Source organism: Ochotona curzoniae, unplaced genomic scaffold (genome assembly GCF_017591425.1).
Source record: "Ochotona curzoniae isolate NIBS_2020 unplaced genomic scaffold, NIBS_Ocur_1.0 contig_883, whole genome shotgun sequence".
NCBI lineage: Eukaryota > Metazoa > Chordata > Mammalia > Lagomorpha > Ochotonidae > Ochotona > Ochotona curzoniae.
In genome coordinates this window covers 534,306-552,328 of record NW_024466599.1, presented here as the reverse complement: position 1 = coordinate 552,328, position 18,023 = coordinate 534,306, and the positions used below count along the sequence as shown (strand labels likewise).

The window sequence follows — 18,023 nt, the reverse complement described above, 5'->3', positions numbered from 1 at the left end:
GGCATGTCCTCTGTTCTCCAAGACGTCACTGGCCAGGCCAGAGCCTCATGCTGGAGTCCCACCCCACAGCAGGCTGCACTGCCTGGAGCCGCCCGGCGCTTCCCCATGCAACGTGGGGCTATGGGCGTCTTGTGGGTGTGACTGTGGCACGCAGCCTTTCTGCATGGTAGCCCTGGAGGTGGCAGACAGAAGGCCTGTCTCCAGCTCAAGCATGCAATGGTGCCTGAGCTGAGAGAACTTGCAGTAACAAGGACAGCCCTGATGAACCCCAGCCACGTATCCTCAGGAAGCCGGTGTCCAGGTGCTCATGGCTGAGACTGGCTGGGGACAGCCCAGTCGTTCCAGGAAGCTACTCCGCACCCCATGGGTCTGAGTTCAGAGTAAGATAGAGGTCAGTGCCAGGTTCCGTCCTGGGGGCCTGTGGCCGGCAAGGAATGTCCCCTGACCCAAATGCCTTTTGCACATGGGTTTCGTGACCCACCGGTACTAGCTGCCCTAGAGCTCCGTGTAAGCAGCTGCAGGTGAGTACTGCACCCTGGGCCCTGCCCCTGCCCCGGCCCCGGCCCAGGCCCCCTGCATGCCTGCCGCACTGTGGACATCATGGTTGGATGCGCCCGGCTCCCTGGTGAGGGCGAGAGGTCAGGAGCGGGGTGTCGGTTGCCTTGGGCCAGCTGCACTAGTCACCTGTTGTATCTTTCTTTTTGCATGGGTCCTCCGAGTCCAATTCCAATTCTGACTGCAGCTGCCCCCGCCTCTTGTTTAGCTGCTCCCCTGCTGCTGGACGTGCATGTGCTCCGGCAGCAGTTTCCCAAGGACACCCCGTTAAGTGAATGGGACGTCAGGATGTGCTAGGTACGTTCTGCCCAGGGCACCGAACAGGGGCCACTGCCAGGTGTGCCTGGGGACACTCAGTGGCGCAGCAGTCACGTGCAGGTCCCGGGTCCCAGCCAGGCGTCCGCCCAGGGCAGTAGGGCCGCACGGACAGCCCCGAGGGAAGGGTTCTAGGCTGCATGATGAAGCGCGCCCACTGCACACCTGCATGCGGCATGGCACCCTGGGAGACAAGCCACAGCCCCGGGTCGCAGACCCCAGAGTTATGCCAGACCTGTCGGCGGTTCTTTAGGATCCAGTGTTCCCTGTCCTCAACGTTGCACCCTAGGGTGCAGCCTAGGGAACTTGATGGGGCCAGAGTTGGGTGGGGGAGAGAAGGGAGGGAGTTTGGTCAGGGCTTGCCAGAGCCTTGCCCCAAGTTGAAGGCCGGCGTGTCTGAATCACACCTGAACTCGTGAACCAGTGTCCTGTGACCTGCAGGTGGCTTCATGGAGAGTGGCATGGGGTTTGTTCATGTCACTGATGTGCGTGAGGGACCCACTGAGTGGTACCTTGGCTCTGCTCCTGGCACCAGTCAGCAACATGGCTACTCCTGGCCAGAGGCTGGGGAACTGAAACCAGGACTGTGCTTGCCCAGCAGTCCCAACTAGTCTGTTCCAACTCAGAGGGAGATGCTTCTGAAACATTGTTTCAATCCACTTTAAAAGTTCTCCATCTTTTTGGTTTTGCACTTTAATGTGCTAGAAAGTGTTGGTGCCAAAAGGAAATAGGGTGTTTTTGTGTGTCTGCATCACAGATACCAGAAAGAAAGCAGGCCACTGTCCACGTGTCCCCAAAGCAGAGCACCTGGTATGTCCTCAGAAGTGGGCAGGCCTTACTGTGGTCACAGGCCTCCCCAGCCCTGGGCAGCCGTGCAGAAAAAGGCTCCTCAGGTTCTCAGGGGGACAGGAAGCCACAAGGGCAGGAGGGGCTCAGGGGACAGGAGGGCAGGAGGGACTCAGAAGACAGGAGGGCAGGAGGGGCTCGGGGGACAGGAGGGCAGGGAGGGGCTCAGGAGACAGGAGGGCAGGAGGGACTCAGAAGACAGGAGGGCAGGAGGGGCTCGGGGGACAGGAGGGCAGGAGGGGCTCAGGAGACAGGAGGGCAGGAGGGGCTCAGGAGACAGGAGGGCAGGAGGGGCTCAGGGGACAGGAGGGCAGGAGGGGCTCAGGAGGGCAGGAGGGGCTCGGGGGACAGGAGGGCAGGGAGGGGCTCAGGAGACAGGAGGGCAGGAGGGGCTCGGGGGACAGGAAGGCAGGAGGGACTCAGGAGACAGGAGGGCAGGAGGGGCTCAGGGGACAGGAGGGCAGGAGGGACTCAGGAGACAGGAGGGCAGGAGGGGCTCGGAGGACAGGAGGGCAGGAGGGGCTCAGGAGGGCAGGAGGGGCTCGGGGGACAGGAAGGCAGGAGGGACTCAGGAGATAGGAGGGCAGGAGGGGCTTGGGGGACAGGAGGGCAGGGAGGGGCTCAGGAGGGCAGGAGGGCAGAAGGGGCTTGGAGGACAGGAGGGCAGGAGGGGCTCAGGAGGGCAGGAGGGGCTCGGAGGGCAGGAGGGGTTCGGGAGACAGGAGGGCAGGAGGGGCTCGGGGGACAGGAGGGCTGGGAGGTGCTCGGGGGATAGCAGGAAGGGGCTCAGAACGGGGGGCCTGGGGAGTAGGGAGACGGGGAAGACAGGAGGGCAAGAGGACAGCAGGGCTTGGGGGGACAGGAAGACAGGAAGGACCTGAGTGGTGGACAGGAGGGCAGGAAAGACCCAGAGGGACAGGAGGGCGGGAAGGGAATTAAGGAAAGGAGGGCAGGAGGGTCCTTGGCGGACAGGAGGGCAGGGAGGCTCCTCAGATTCCCTCCAGAGAGAGGGAGATGGGTGCAGGGTGAGCTGTAGGGCTAAGGAGCTGCACCAGTGAGTCCCTAAGGAGAAGCCCCTGCTCACATGGTCCAGCTCTGAAAAGCAAACACCATGCTGAACGTCCCAGTCAGAGGAGACCGTCAGGTTCCAGGATCTCCTCTAGAATTTGGAGCGGAGAGACAGACGTCAGTTCTGAGCCGCTAACTTCATTAGGCTGGGAGAAGATGCATTAATTTTGCATTTCCATGCATTTTTTAATTGTTTGCCATTGACAGAGCAAAACAACCAAATACATGTTTGAAACCAGCTCTATTGAGATCAAAAAAGTTTTCTGAGTGAAGTTTCCATGCCAGTGGGGTAGAGGCTGGTATGTGGCTGCAGTCATTTCTGTGTGATGATTTTTTAATATTTTATTTATTTGGAAATCACATACGTTTAATATACATTAGTGTTAAAAGTACTTAGAGCTTAATAACTAAAAGGCCATAGTGCAGCTGCAAAATGGCACAGGTTCTAGACAAGACTCAGAAGAAAGGATGCTACAGATAGACTGTTGCCGGCCTAACCGAGGGCTGACTTCACAGTCTATGGCATTAAAAATCACCTTTTCCGTATGTGGAGTTGTGCTAGCTTAGCCCTCCTGGTGGAGCGGCCATGAAGCAGAGTTGCAGAGGGCTGCCCCTCAGACTGTGCTGTCTTAGCCACAGCCTGCTGGAACCCTCAGCCTCCACTGACGGAACTAATCAAGCAAATGGAAGAGCCCAGGTGCTTTCAGGACACTCCCTGCAAGTCAGGTCTGGAATAGGCTGCTGGACCACAGGCTCACAGCCCCCAGGCCTGGAGGTGCCTGTGCACTCAGGCTTTAGGGGGGTAAGGAGGCTCAGGGTGACCCCATGCGAAGTGCAGCAGAGGCCACACAGGACAAAGGTTAAGGATGCTGGGTGGGCGTTGGGCTCTGCCTGAGGGATGCCTGAGCCAGTGGGCCCCCTGCCAGCCTTGGATAACTCAGGCACTCCTGTGGTTAAGAACATGTCCTTTTGAAAGTGTCTTTCTTGCTTAACATAGAACATCTGATGGGCCTTCCCGAAGGAGGGAGGATGGGAAGCTAGAACAGAAAGCTCTTTCCAGACCTTGCAAGTAGCTGAGCGACCACGCAGCTTCTGTCTGTAGACAAGCTGTCCCCAGCACTGCTGCCACCTGTCCAGAGCTGTGGACAGCAGAGAAGGCAGTCCTGGGGGAGGTCCCCTGCTAAGGAACAAGCAGGGACAGCAGAGGAGCAAGTGGGCTGGGGCGTGCCAGCACACACCTGCGGCTTTCTGTAGAGCTGTTGGACTCCTTGCTGGCGCTGGAGGACGCAGCTGCTGTCTCCTAGGGTGTGGCTCCAGTGGGAGCGATCCTTTGATGTCAGTGAGAAGAGGTGCCTGTTAGACCCTGGAGCTTGGCAGTCCCCAAGGCAAGGGCTTTGCAGGTCACCACTAACTCAGAAACCATTCCCAGCATCTGAAACGTGTTCATTTAGGACAAGGCAGAGAGATAAGCGCTCCTGTTCAGTTACTGCCCAAATGCCTCCGAGAGCCAGGGCGAGGTTAGCTGAGGCCACCCAGGTCCTCCACGTGAGAGGCCATGCCAGGGATCCATGGACGAGAGCGCCCACCAACTCGTTTCCAGGGGGTGTGTGAGCATGAGTGTGGATCTGTGGGGCCAGGGCTGTGTGCTGGGATAGGCAACCCTAGGCCGAATCTCAACCCCTTTCATTACGATTTCTCTATCACCATTATTAGGTATGTAAGACAACATTTTTTTCAGCCAGATAAATATGATCAAAAATCATTTACTGTTACTATTGCTCAGTCTCAAGTCAGACAAGAGCTAAGAGAGAGCAAGGAACAGGACCCACCCACAGGAGCAGGACTCTCCTACAGGAGCAGGACCCAGCCCTGTAGGTCATTAACTTGGCCCCCATGGAGATGTTCCTTCAGCCTCCGGCTGCCCAGAGGCCCTGCACCTGTGACTGCTAGCCTGGATTGCCCCAGGGCACGGAGTGACCAAGGGCAAGCCCTCTGAGTGTCCTACACAGACATCGCTTTCCAGAAAAGATGTGCTCTGAGCTTCTTCCCTGCCCCTCCCAGGATAGGCATCCTCGGGTCGGGCTGCCTGAGAAGCAGAGTCCCTTTGTGAGGCCCATGGGTCAGTGGCTTCTGAAAATTCTGAAGGAATCTGTATGCAAATTTAAAGACTCTCTAGGGCCTGCAAGCCTCAATCAACCACGAAAATCAGTGGGCGGAGTGCACGGAGGAGGAGGTGCTGATGGCCACAGAAGACCTCCTGCAGATCTGAGTGCCCCTGAAAATAGCCAGCCTGGGGCCACAGTTCCTGTCTGGGCTGGCCCTGTCCCACACCTGGACACTGATACGAGGTGGCAGCAGTGTGTGCATAACCATGCCTCTGAGCTCCAACCCCATCCCTGGTGGCCTCAGGCTCAGCAGCTCAGAGTCCCCCACCCACAGGCAGCAGCACCCTGTGAGGCAGTGCTTGCCCACCACCCTCTCCACCTTTCCCACCCCACGAACCCTGAAGGTAAAAGCAGAGCAAACCTGGAAGGAGGAATGGCCCTTCTCCGGGGATTCCTGGAAATGTTTTTGTTTGCTTTCATAGCAAAAGGGGCACTGGAACCCCTGTTTCCTTATCAGATGATGGATTACACAGTACTTAACACTTGCTGCCAAAATTGGTGTTGGGTACTAAAGTCTGATCTTGGTTGCATTGTTTTTGTTATAATGTTGCACCTTGAACTTGAACAGAATTACTTCCTCCCCTCCACCAAGACACATAAGTAAGATTTACTTGTATTAGAGGGTGCATCTTAAATAAACTGTACTAGGAAGAACTTAAGAATCTCCCTTTCTTGTACAAAGGAATACTGTTTGGGCAGTTGGCAGGCGGATGCAATGAGTTCTCAATAGATATTCAGAACTGAAACATGCACAGAGACCAGCACAAAGGGCGTATGCACTTTCACAGGCTCTCCTCCAGAGGAGTCCCAGGGTGGGGGCCACACGTGGGGTCCGCCTGTCCAGCCACTGTGTGACCACCTAGGAATGCTGACTAGTAGCTGACTGAGCAGCCCTGTGGTCACTTTGTAACCTTAACAAGAATTAAATACCAATGTGGCTCTGGGAGCACAGACAGATTCCACGCTAACTCCCTCACTGCTTGGCTAGTGGCCCCGGGTTGTCCAGCCCTGTGGCCCAGCTTCTCCGCTACCCGCTCATTCTGCACAATCCCACAGTAGCCTCATGGAAATATAGACCTCTGCATCCTAAGATCTATAATACTAAAGGGGAGCTAGCTGCAAATCATTTACAAAGCCAGGTGCCAGAACATGGCATTCATGTTCAGTCACCCAGGCACACGCGTTTCTCCATTTACATCGGCTCCTGAGAAAGCCCATCTGCCCACAGATAGAGGGGGGGCCCTGGTCTCTGTTCCCAGGGTCCTGAGTGGGAAGCAAATTGAAATCTGTCAGCAGGAGATACGTTTGCTAGATTTTGTAAACAGGATGTTTGTGCATCCAGAGGATTCAGTGACTGGGGAGCAGCTCAGAACTGGACCCCTAATGGGCCCTTGAGATGCTCGGGAGACATGAGTCCTTGCAACCCACACATGTAGTGGCGAGAATGAGGTGCTTTGAGTCACTGTCATCAGTGTGTGTGTCCGTGGTGGAAACTGATGTCTCTGAGAAAGCTGGGAGTACAGGTGTCTGTGGTCCTGGAGTCCTTGAGGTGGTGCCTGTAAGGAGCTATCAGCTAAGACAGACGTGGCGATGCCACCCCAGGACCCTGGGCCCAAGCCGTGAAGCAGTTGGGTCTGTTCTGGACATCTCTGCTAACTCAAGCTGCGAGACCACCATGGATTGTGGTCAGTTCAGCACACCAGATGTTCGGTGGCCCCAGGCCACATGTCCACCTAGTGCTCTGGCTTGGCGTGGGCAGTGCTGTGAGTGGGTGCTGCGCTCCTGGGCCCCACTGGATTTGGGTGAGTGGCAGGGAAGGCACTGGCCAGGAGAGACAGCCTAGTGACCTGGGACAATCTCCTCTGGACAAGGCCCCTGCGCCTGGGAGGATAGGCAGTTGGAGGTATGGGTCAGTGGCCTGGCCCAGCTCACTTCCGCCTCCTCCACAAAGTGGTGGAAGCAACTGAGGGAGTCTGCGTTCTTGACAAATGCAACAGTAATGGTTTGGAGGATTTTGTTTCTTGCCAGTAAATGCCCAACTTGTTTTTGTCATCGTAGGTGTCCCACCCCTGGCTGTGACGGTTCTGGACATATCACTGGCAACTACGCTTCTCACCGAAGGTAGGCAGAGCCCAGGGAGGGACCCAGTGTGGAGACTGGCCCAGGGTCATGACCAGCACTGCCCTCTGGCTTCCCTTGGCATGAAGCAACCATCTAGCCAGTGCTGTGGCTCCTGTGCTGGTACCCCATTTAAGATCCAGATGGCCACTGGCAGCCTCCACTCCCAGAGCAGAGCGACCTCTCACATGTCACTCTAGCTTAGAGGCCAGCAAGCTGACCCCACTGGAAGATGATCCCTTACACACTGAGCCACAGAGCCGAGCTGCACTCCCTGAGCTGAGCAGCAAAGTCCAGACGCTGGCCCTGTGGCCCCAGAGAGGGGCACAATGTCTCAGCCATGCGTGGCCTGTGCAAGAACTGGTTTCCACACTCCTGGGTGCACATGTGCCAAAGGGACTGGGAGGAACTTCGGGCACCGTTCTCAGAGCACATGCTCAAGAGGGCACCCAAGGCACTGGATGGGAGCTGTGCAGAGAGTCACGCAGCTGGGGCCACAAGGACCAAGGCTCAGGCGAAGTCAATCTTATAGGGTCACTGCTGTTGCCAGGCCAGGGACACCCACACAAAGGCCCTGCAAGAGAAACCGCACTTGTGTGGCCCTGCTTCATCAACATCTTTGAACTGGACTCAGCAGCCTGGGCACAGTGGGAGGAAGGGGAAGGGCAAGAGCAGCAGCAGCCCCCACTTCCCACCAGGGAGAGCTGTGGCCCCCCATGCAGATTTGGGGGTGCTTACCTGGATGGCCCCACACAGACTGGAGACAGAGCTCCCCCAGTCATTGTGACTCTAGCTGAGCTTGAAGGCTCAGCCTGCACAGTGCTTATTTGAAAAGCGGGGGCCATGTCCATGCACGGAATGGAGGGATGTGGATAACTGGGTGACGCTTCCTCCATGGGGGAGCTCCTCTGGCTTGTGCTTGCACACACCTGCCCAGGAGAGCTGCACCCGTACACCCTTCGTCAGCCTGTCCCATGCTCAGAGCAGCAGGGAGAGGCCTTGCTGGGTGCTGGGATGCAACAATGCGAGTCTGGATTAAAGCTGAAATAGTACCAGTTCAGGAAGATGAAGTGTGTTAGAAAAGCCTTAGTTCTTAGGGTCAGGGCTGCGGGTGCTGTGACATGCATACAAGCCAGAATGGGCAGTCGCAGCTTGAGTGCCTGCTTCCCACCACCCGTCCATGCACCTAGGGTCAGCACCATACAACTATAGTCACAATTTATCTTACATCTTAGAATTTTAGATGACAGTATTCCATAATCTGTGATTAAGACAATTTAGGCTTAAATGTAAATTATGATCTCCATCCAGAATAAATCATTCCAGGGTGAATCAGTAGGGTTGGAAATGGAAAGTGCTGTTGATTTGAGTACTTACTACATTCACTATTACTAGAGTACTTTTAAAGTAAGACCAGAGTACAATGAGTCCTGTGTGAAGGTACTACTAGATGCACTGTGCGCTGTGTGCAGGATGCTTACTATATTTAGTACCACTAGATGTCCTCAGTGCTGAGCTCAGGGTATGTACTATATGCAGTAACACTGGATGTGTCAGGTACTGTGAGCAGGGTACTATGTGTAGTAACACCGCACGTGTTGGGTACTGTGGGCAGGGTGCTATGTGCAGTAACACCTCACGTGTTGGGTACTGTGGGCAGAGTACTATGTGCAGTAACACCGCACGTGTTGGGTACTGTGGGCAGGGTGCTATGTGCAGTAACACCTCACGTGTTGGGTACTGTGAACAGGGTACTATGTGCAGTAACACTGCACATGTTGGGTACTGTGAACAGGGTGCTATGTGCAGTAACACTGCACATGTTGGGTACTGTGAACAGGGTGCTATGTGCAGTAACACTGGATATGTTGAGGTCTGTGGACAGGGTACTATATGCAGTAACACCTCACGTGTTGGGTACTGTGAGCAGGGTACTATATGCAGTAACACCTCACGTGTTGGGTACTGTGGGCACAGTACTATGTGCAGTAACACCTCACATGTTGGGTACTGTGGGCAGGGTGCTATGTGCAGTAACACTGGATATGTTAGGTCTGTGGACAGGGTACTATATGCAGTAACACTGCACATATTGGGTACTGTGAGCAGGGTACCTGCTGGCTGCCATGCACAGAAAGCAGCATGCATGCAGGACTGCCCATGCACTAACACCGACCTGGCACCCAGGCATGGGCAGAGCTCAGCACTGCAATTGGAGTGTTGCACTGGAGGCATGTTCCTAACTACCTGGGCACCAAGCCCTTCTGTGGGGGGAGAGAAGCCCACCGTTAGCTGAGCCGACTCCTCCTGACTTGTGGATCTGAGCTGGAAGAGCTGCTGGCCTGCCTTGCTGCCATCCTTCTCACAGCAGCAAAGTTAGCTCTACAACCACAGAAGGGGCTGAGCTGTGGGCAGCTCCACAGGACAGCATGAGGTCACAGGGAGCAACCAGAGAGGCACTGGGACAGGTGCAAACCTGCAGCGTGGGTGTGCCATGGAGGCACAGAAACTGGAGGAGGCTGTGCTGAGCTGGGCAGTTCCCTGAACAGGGCAGTGACACTCGGGACTTGGTAAGAGAGGAGGAAGCAAGAGCAAGCATGGGGTCCCCGTTAGGCAAACCCCAGTGGGGATACCTGAACTGCAGCATCTGGATAGCCCTCCCACCCTCATAAATTCACTCACGCATCACCTAGCCAGTCCCTGGCAGGGACTGGGGCACTCACCTGCAGCTCGCCCACCCTGGCAGGGACTGGGGCACTCACCTGCAGCCCGCCCACCCTGGCAGGGACTGGGGCACTCACCTGCAGAGGGACCCACAGGCAGGGACTGGGGCACTCACCTGCAGCCCGCCCACCCTGGCAGGGACCGGGGCACTCACCTGCAGAGGGACCCACAGGCAGGGAGCACAGAAGCACCTGCAGGAACATTGGCTTGCAGTTGCTGTGGGGAGGCAGAAACTTCTGGAAGGAAGGAACACTGGCAGGGTCTGGCAGGCAGAACAGGCGAGCTGTGTAGGGAGACACTGGGGGGCTGCGGCAGGTGGGTGGGCCTTGGGGACAGCTAGTCCTGGGCAGCTAGTCCTGCATTCTAACCTAGCAGGGGGGGAGAGCAGGGGCACCAGGGAGAGGCAGAGGCAGGGACCTGGGAGTGCCCCCGGGGCCTGTGATGTGCTGTGTCTGACCTGGCAACTCCAGAGCACCTGTTCTGACCTGGAGGGCAAGGCCTAGGAAGGGTAATGCTCCTGCTGCTGGCCCAGTGTCTGACACCATGGAAGCCTGGGGCTGGGTCCCCCACCGCCAGGCACCTACCTCCCTCTGCCCAGAGCGCTTACTCAACACAGGCAATGTGCCCACTGCTGTGTAGGCTGCACACGTCCAGCTGCCATCACCCTCCCTGGGTATTGGGGCAGCCTAGAGGGCCCTGCTCCATCCCAGGACAGACTTGAGGAGGACAGCGGACTTGCTGCTCAGGGCAGGGCTGCCTCTCGTGCCCATGGGCTGTCCACTTGCTTCTCTCTCTCTCTCTCTCTCTCTCTCTCTCTCTCTCTCTCTCTCTCTCTCTCGCCGTCTCTCCCTCCTTCCCTCTGGTCACAAAGCGCTCCCTGTATCCTTCCAGGGGCTCCTGCAGCCTCCATTTCCCTGGGTGCTGGGCTCCCCTGGCAGGGCCACGGGGCTTGACCTGCCCAGAGGAAGAGTATGGTGACTTGCCTGGTTTATTTTTCCTACCCAGAGCTACTCTCTGGCTGACTGGTGCTTCCTCTTCAGCCTTTCAGGGTGCCCCCGAGCCAAGAAGAGTGGCATCCGGGTGGCGCAGAGCAAAGAGGACAAGGAGGACCAGGAACCCATCAGGTAGGAGGACCACAGCCGCCCTGAGGCCGGGTTCCGCCAGCATCCAGCTCCCAGGCACCAGCCCACCCCTTGCCCCGGGAATGGCAGAAGGCTGGAGCAGGCTTCCCCGATGATGGCAGAAGTCACCCTTGACCAGCCTCTGAGTTCTAACTCAGGTGCACACAGCCGGTTCTGAGGCCCGAGAGGTGGCAGGGGCTGACCCTCCTACCTGCCAGCCACCAGCCCTGCCCTTGTGCTTGCCTGCCCCGTGTGGCTGCAAACCCCCAGAACAGGCTATAACTCCTGGAGATGGCAATATCATCCATGTCCTTGGAGAAAGAATTTGACTTAAAACAACAATGACTGACACAGAATAGGCTCAATTAATCGCACGGGACTACATTAATGATGGGGCTTCTGCTGTGCTGTGCTGTGGTATGGTCATGACTCGTACCTATGGTCCTAGGAGCTGCCCTTCAAATCCCCTCTGGATCTGATGCCTGAATTCACTGCTAGGGGTGCCATGGCTTCCGCAGGACACAGCTTCCAGAAAAACAGGGGCCTTCTGGCCTGGTGGCTAAACTGCTGCGTCCCCCCATGGAAGGGCCCAGGGCCATACGCCCATCCCTGGCCACCCTGGGCATTTGAAGTGAACCAGCAGATGGCAGCCCTTTCTCTCTCTCTCTCTCCTGATCTCTTTCTCTTTGTCTCTCAGTCTCTCTGCCTCACAAATAAATCAATGAATAAAGAATAACTTGACGTTTTAGTTTTGTTTACATACATGCTCGTCACCCCGCAATGGCCCCATCACAGCGCCCTTTGCTCACCGCCCAGCCGCGGTTCGCCAGCTGCTCGGGCTGCAATCGCCAGCGTCGCCACTGGGTGGCGATCGTTTTTCTGAATTGCCCTTACCTGTCCCTTTTTCCTCCTTCTCATCGATTTTCCTTTTTCCATTTCTCCATTTCTGTCCTTTTTTCTTTCTCCATCTCTCCCTGCTTTCGTGTCCCTTTCTCTCCCTTTTTTTCTTTCCACGTCTTCTGCTACTCTTCTAACCCACTCATCCCTGGGAGCACGAGTGCTGCGTTTTCCTCCGGGTCGGGGTTTGGGGCCTGCTGCACAGGCTCCGGGCTGTGGTGGCAGGAGGATGACCCGTCCCCTCTGTCTGCTGCCCAGGTGTCCAGTGCCCGGCTGCGACGGGCAGGGCCACATCACCGGGAAGTATGCCTCCCACCGCAGCGCCTCGGGGTGCCCTCTGGCCGCCAAGAGACAGAAGGACGGGTACCTCAACGGCTCGCAGTTCTCCTGGAAGTCTGTCAAGACGGAAGGCATGTCCTGCCCCACGCCGGGCTGTGACGGCTCTGGCCATGTCAGCGGCAGCTTCCTCACACACCGCAGGTGAGAGGGCCTCCGTGCGTGCGCTCGGGTGGGCGGGTCCAGGCGCCCCTGGAGATGCCGGAGGTGTCAGGGGGCATGGGCTATCAGTGTGCCCGGCCCCCCGGGGAGAGGAGGCACCGGTTCTGGGGCACCAGGTGTGTGGCAACATTCTCAGAAGAGCCAGGTGGTCCCAGCGGTTTGTATTTGCTTGATTTCAGAAAAGAAGTGCATTGGGGTGTGGCAGTGTCTCTGCCGAGGCCTGCTTCGTGGAGTCAGGGGTGCCACAAAGCGGGGAAGGGTCTGAGGGAGGCAGATCCCTGTTCCACACAGAGCTGACACCGTGCCCCCGCCCGGGGCCCTCCGCTGAGTGCTGCTGCAGACGCCCCGCCCCTCAGCATGGCGCTGGTGCGCTGAAATGGGGACCGGACCAGGCACCTGATGCTCTGTGGGCATTGCGGGCAGCACCTTGACCACTGTGCCAGTCATCTGCTCCACGTCCTAGAGATTTTTCCGGAGAGGTTTTCGATGACTCAGCAAGCCTGCTCTGGTCCTTTCTTGGACCTCTCTCTCAACCTTTCCCAAGGCAGGCGTCACCGTCTGCTTTCAGAAACCTCCCTCAGTTGGTCACCCACCACATGAGGCAGGCACAAGCTGCGTGGGACCCACATGCTTGTTCCAGCTCACAGACCCCGATGGTACCCACAGCCCCATCTGCACACATCTGAGGTGTGCGTGGGGAAGCCATCTGGGAGGGCTTCTAGAAACACACATCTGATCCCGAGGAAGGCTCAGCCACAGCCAGGCCTGCTCGCTGGGAACCCTCCCAGGGTACATCCCACAGGGCCAGGGTCCAGCCATCCCGAGAGGCCACGGGCTTCTCTGGAGGTGAGGGGTGGACAGGTCTGAGGAGGCTGGGCTGATTAGCAAGGTCCGAGCTGAGCCCCACGGGCCCGGGCTGGGGTGTGGGAGAGAGCTGTGGTGCCACCCAGGCAGGGCCTTATGTGTGAGCAGCAGGCCTGGAGAGGCAGGTCAGGAGGTCCTGAGGCCGGGGAGAGGTAGCGAGGGCTGTACCCACAGGCCTCGCGACCCACGGCTGGCAGGAATGGCCTTCCTCAGGCCGGAGTCCCAGGCTGCCAGGGCCAGCCCTCGGCGCATGCGTGGGAGGCTCGCTGGCTGCACTTTCCTGCAGCTTTCCTCACGTTCCGCAGACACAGCAGCTTTTTCCCACTCGCATTTTAGTGCCGTGTCTGTGGTTGAAGTGCGGCCTGGGAAAACCTGGTCGTCTTCAGGTCTTGCCAGTCTGAAGGGGCACGTGCAGGCTGCAGCCCCACAGTTCGTGTCAGCTCTTGGCAGACAAAGCACATTTGGCACTTTTTGGTGGTGCCGTCAACCTAGGCTGCAGGAGGCCCCTGGGCCCCACAGCCACCCACCTGACTGCCTGCCAGCTGGCTCTGGCACGTTCCCTTTCCACCAGCAGCACAGCATGCCCCATCCTCACAGGAGGGGCCACGGGCTGGGGGCTGCTGGGCCTGCCATGGGATGTCGCTTGATCATGGCGTGGGATCTTTGGAGGCATAAAGCTTGGAATGTAGTCTCTACTGCCACCGAATCCGTGGGTGTCCAGCAGTGCCAGATCCAGGGAGCCGGGGGGAACCAGGAAGAGGGTGGGAAAGGAGCACACCCCTCTCCCCACCCCATGGGGAGCACGGGAGCATAGATCCTGGGAGGTACCTGGAGCCCTGGACCTGTGTCCCAGCCAGGAACAGGAGCAAGGACAGGAGCCGGCTCTGCCACCTGCTCTGTGGAACCAGCTGTGCAGGGCCAGAGCTCCTGAGAGGAGCAGAGGCAGGTTCGGCTGGGGGCTGGGGCAAGGAGGACAGCAGCCCGCGGTGTCCTGCCTTTTAAGGAAACCACAGGACAGAAGCAAGCCTGAAAGAAGGGGGTGGGGATCTCACAGAGAACAGAGACAGTTCTGGAAAGAGAAGAAATCTTTCTAACAACCTGTAATTTTCATGAGACCAAACTGAGAATGGAAAGAATATTGAAATTTATTGTGTTAATAATCCTAGAAACATTCAGGGGAAAAGATCTCTTAAGACAAATAAGTGAAGGAGACTGTTCACCAAGAGAGTTAGTATATGAAGTTGAGGAATATTCCACCAGTCATATAAGGAGAAGGTAAAATATTTTTTCAAAAAATATTTCAAAGATTTCATAACCAGCTACCCTCAAAAGTTTCGGGAAAGGTGGAGAGAATGAGAAAGTGGGAGAAAGGCAATTACCAAAACAAGAAGCCAGAAAAGCTCGGGGCAGAGGTCTTTGCTTTCCGCCGAGGCCCCGCAAGGGCCGGGGGGCACCCTGAGAGGCGCAGGCCTGAGCAGGCTGGGACCCCAGGACTCCCTTGCGAACGAAGCCTGTGCAAGGACCGGCCACGTTGGAGTGAGCGCGCCATCTGCTGCCTGCCCGTTGCTGCTGCACTTGTGACAGCGGCTGATGGCTGACGCACCCACCCAGGCTGGAGTTGTGACCTGCAAGATGCCGCCGCAGCTCGGACCCAGCGGGTATTCCCAACACTGTCCCTGCTGCACAGCACCCGGCTCAGCGGAGGGCACGGACCGCTAGGCTGGCCCCGGGCCCTTAAGAAGGACATCCATTTGACAGAGGACAGAGCGGCACAGGGGGAGTGCTGTGAGAGGCAGCAGGTGGCTGGGACCCGCTTGGTGGAACCCCAGCACAAGGTTAACCTGTTGCCTCTCTGGACCCTGGCTTCCTGCGACAACAGTTTCCCTGACAACTTCTCTGAGACCCTAACTTTTTAGTCATTTTGCTGTTGTTAACAGTTGTTTATTTTAGTCCTGACCTTTAAAGATCTTTGCTGTGATTTAAAGAATCCCTCCAGGCAATTCTCTGAACTCCAGCCTTGGAGGGGGGTCTGGCCTGTGCCCATGGAGCAAGCTCCTGCTGCTGAAGGGGTGTGTGTGTATGAGAGAGAGAGAGAGAGAGAGAGAGAGGGAGAGAGAGAGAGAGAGGGAGAGAGAGACCTCTCCCCTTTGTGTTCCCCATGGGTGGGGTCTCCTTCCACAAAACTGTCACCATCTCTCCCTACACTCTGATGCTGTGAATGAGTCTGGGGCTTTCCAGTTCACCCCCAAAAGCCCCCTCCTTCAGAGAGGCGGCCCACCCAGCCTGTGGAATGTGACATGGAAGGACCCTCGGTTTCCTATCCCGTCCATTCATAGGAAACAGAGTCCCCCCAGAGTAGGTCTGTCACAAGAGCCGACAGACCTGGGGTGTTCAGAGGTGCTCATGGGAAGGGGGCCTGGCTCCTGAAGAGCTGGCCTCGAGCCAGGGTCACCCTGCTCCTCAGCAGGGGACCTGGGTGGTGGCCTGGGCAAGCTACTAGCTGTGGTGGCCTGGGCAAGCTACTTCTGGAAACATGGAGTTTGCTACAGAATCTCCTGGCTGTTGGATTGAGAAGGGAGCCCGGTGGCAGGCCTCTGCATTGAGTCCAGGAAGTCCAGGAAAGCAACTGCAGAAACAGCCGCCCCTGTGAGCCTGGGGCGTGAGAGGCAGCCAAGCTGTGGCTGCTCACGTGCCAGAAGCCACCAAGTACTGATGAAAATGCTCTGGGTCACCCTGGGTTCGTTTGCGCGGAGAGGATCAGCCTGCAGCCATTGCTGCAGCCTGGCACACAGGCGTGGCACAGCACGCCCTTGCCATGGTGACTGTGTGTGGCATCAGGTCTGAACGTACACACAGCTGCCCTTGCAGGTCCCGGGAAGTGTCCCTCGCACAGCTGTCTTCAGGGTGCTACCCAGGAAGAGGCCTCCAAGCCAGCTGCCTCCCCCTCCCACAGGAACCCTCACAGAGATTCCTGGGGCTGGCGCCGGCTGCCAGACGTCTGGGGCCCCTGGCTGGCTGGGGAGCAGCTGGTTAACCCTCAGCTGCCCGCGCTTCCCAGGACTGCAGTCCCTTGGCTGCAACTCTGAGCCCCAGGAGGTTGTTAGTCCTGATCCAGAGAGGCGCGCAAGCACGGTGTCCCCACCTCGGGCTGACTCTGCACCTGGCGAGGCGGGGGCGGGAGGGGGGCGTCCTGCCAGGACCCCAGCCTCCCAGGGGCCCCGACCGCATACGCCACCACTAGATGGCAATGTGACCCCTGCGCCTGCCTTCACTCAGGGCTCACTTCCAAAAGTGACCCAGGCTGGCCATGTAGTCAGTGGATCGGAATGGCGGGACCCACGGCGCTGAGAATGCTCCGTCCCTAGGGCCTTTGTTTCCTAATTTAGTCTCTCAAACCCGCTCACGTCTCACACTCCCGAAGCCATGCAAAAAGGGCTGTTCCCAGTGGGCAGTTGATTAGCTGGAAGCTCACAGGGGTGGCATCCGACTGTCCTCACTGCTGTCCTCATCCATCCTCGGGGTGTTGGGAGCCAGCACCTGGCCACAGGCCCGAGGCCCTACCACCTGCACACTCACTCAGCCAATTCATCCTCGGGGAGCTCTAACTGCCATTTGGACGTGGGAAGAATCTGGGTGATGTCTGAGAGTTTCAGTGCAGTGCCTTGTGGGTATCAGAGGTGACCTGGCATGACCAGCCAGGCCCACCCCCGGCCGGAGAAGCAGCTGGCAGGTGCAACCCCTGATGGAGGAGAGGAAGGCCACGAGGGGCTGAGGCCTGGGCGGCCCCTGCCCGGTCCCGTCTAGCACATCGTCGGGCGTGGTGGGGCACACAGCTGGTTCTGTGGTGCGCCAACACCACAGGGTGCACAGAGTGAGGGTGCAGGGCCGCTGGGGGCTGTGGGGGCATCCACTCAGGCTCAGAGAATTCAGTCTTGGCTCAGTATGTTTGGGTTCCAGAAGTTTCCATCTCAGATTGACAGGATGTGGAGCAGGAGTGGGGTGACCCGGGCCAGACTGACACTCACTGCCCTCCAAGGTCTTCCCTCTGCCTCAGGCTGCCTGAAGGGGTCAGGTCCTGGGTTGGAATAGATGTGTGATTGACAGCCGTCGGGACGAGGGGCTTGGGGACTCGAGCCTGGGACCTGCTCTGTGACAGGGGACTTCAGAAGAGCAACAGGGAATGACAGCCGTCTTCCTCTGTCCCAAACCAGTGTGCCTCTGGCCAGGGACTCAGGAGACACGGCTCCAGAGGGAGGGGAGGCAGCCATCAGTCTCCCACACCCAGACGTGCAGTGAGGGTGTGAGTGGGTGCTGCAGAGTGAGAGCAGCAAGGGGTGGGGTGCAGGCAGGAGGAGGCCTCCATGTTGAAGGAGTCCTTGGAGCCCCGTGCGGTCACACCGTGGACAGTCTTTACAGCCCTGGGGACAGCTTGGTGAGGAGCAGGTACTGCCAAGGGATCCAGTCCCCCGCCGCTCTGCCAAGGTAGCTAGCCTGCTGCTGCCAGCCAACCACATGAGGTGCCTCCACACAGAGTGCCGTGCACAGGCCCAGCACTCACTCCGTGGCCCTGTCCTGTCCTACTTACCGACCGCCTCGGCTGCTTCCTGGCTGCTGCGCACCAGAGCTGTGTCTGCCTTCCGACCGACGGCCGCAGAGACCAGGGCTCACCAGTATCTCCTTGCCCGCAGCTTGTCAGGATGCCCGCGAGCCACGTCCGCCATGAAGAAGGCAAAGCTGTCAGGAGAGCAGATGCTGACCATCAAGCAGCGGGCCAGCAACGGTGAGCAGCCCATCCCCACCGGCGCTTGGGCAGGGCTAGCAGCCCGTGCCCTTGACTGAGAGGCGCAGTTCA

At 57.9% G+C, this 18,023-nt stretch overlaps 1 protein-coding gene across 6 annotated transcripts in view; it reads left to right on the top strand.

Annotated features, from left to right (window-relative positions):
- MYT1L (myelin transcription factor 1 like) overlaps positions 1 to 18,023 on the top strand; it is a 132,983-nt gene that overhangs the window by 102,076 nt on the left and 12,884 nt on the right. For all 6 annotated transcript variants that reach the window (XM_040993907.1, XM_040993910.1, XM_040993911.1 and 3 more), the window contains 4 exons: positions 7,008 to 7,070; positions 10,832 to 10,915; positions 12,068 to 12,289; positions 17,860 to 17,951. In XM_040993907.1, coding sequence (XP_040849841.1) covers positions 7,008 to 7,070; positions 10,832 to 10,915; positions 12,068 to 12,289; positions 17,860 to 17,951 — 461 coding nt within the window. The remainder of the gene's footprint in view (positions 1 to 7,007; positions 7,071 to 10,831; positions 10,916 to 12,067; positions 12,290 to 17,859; positions 17,952 to 18,023) is intronic.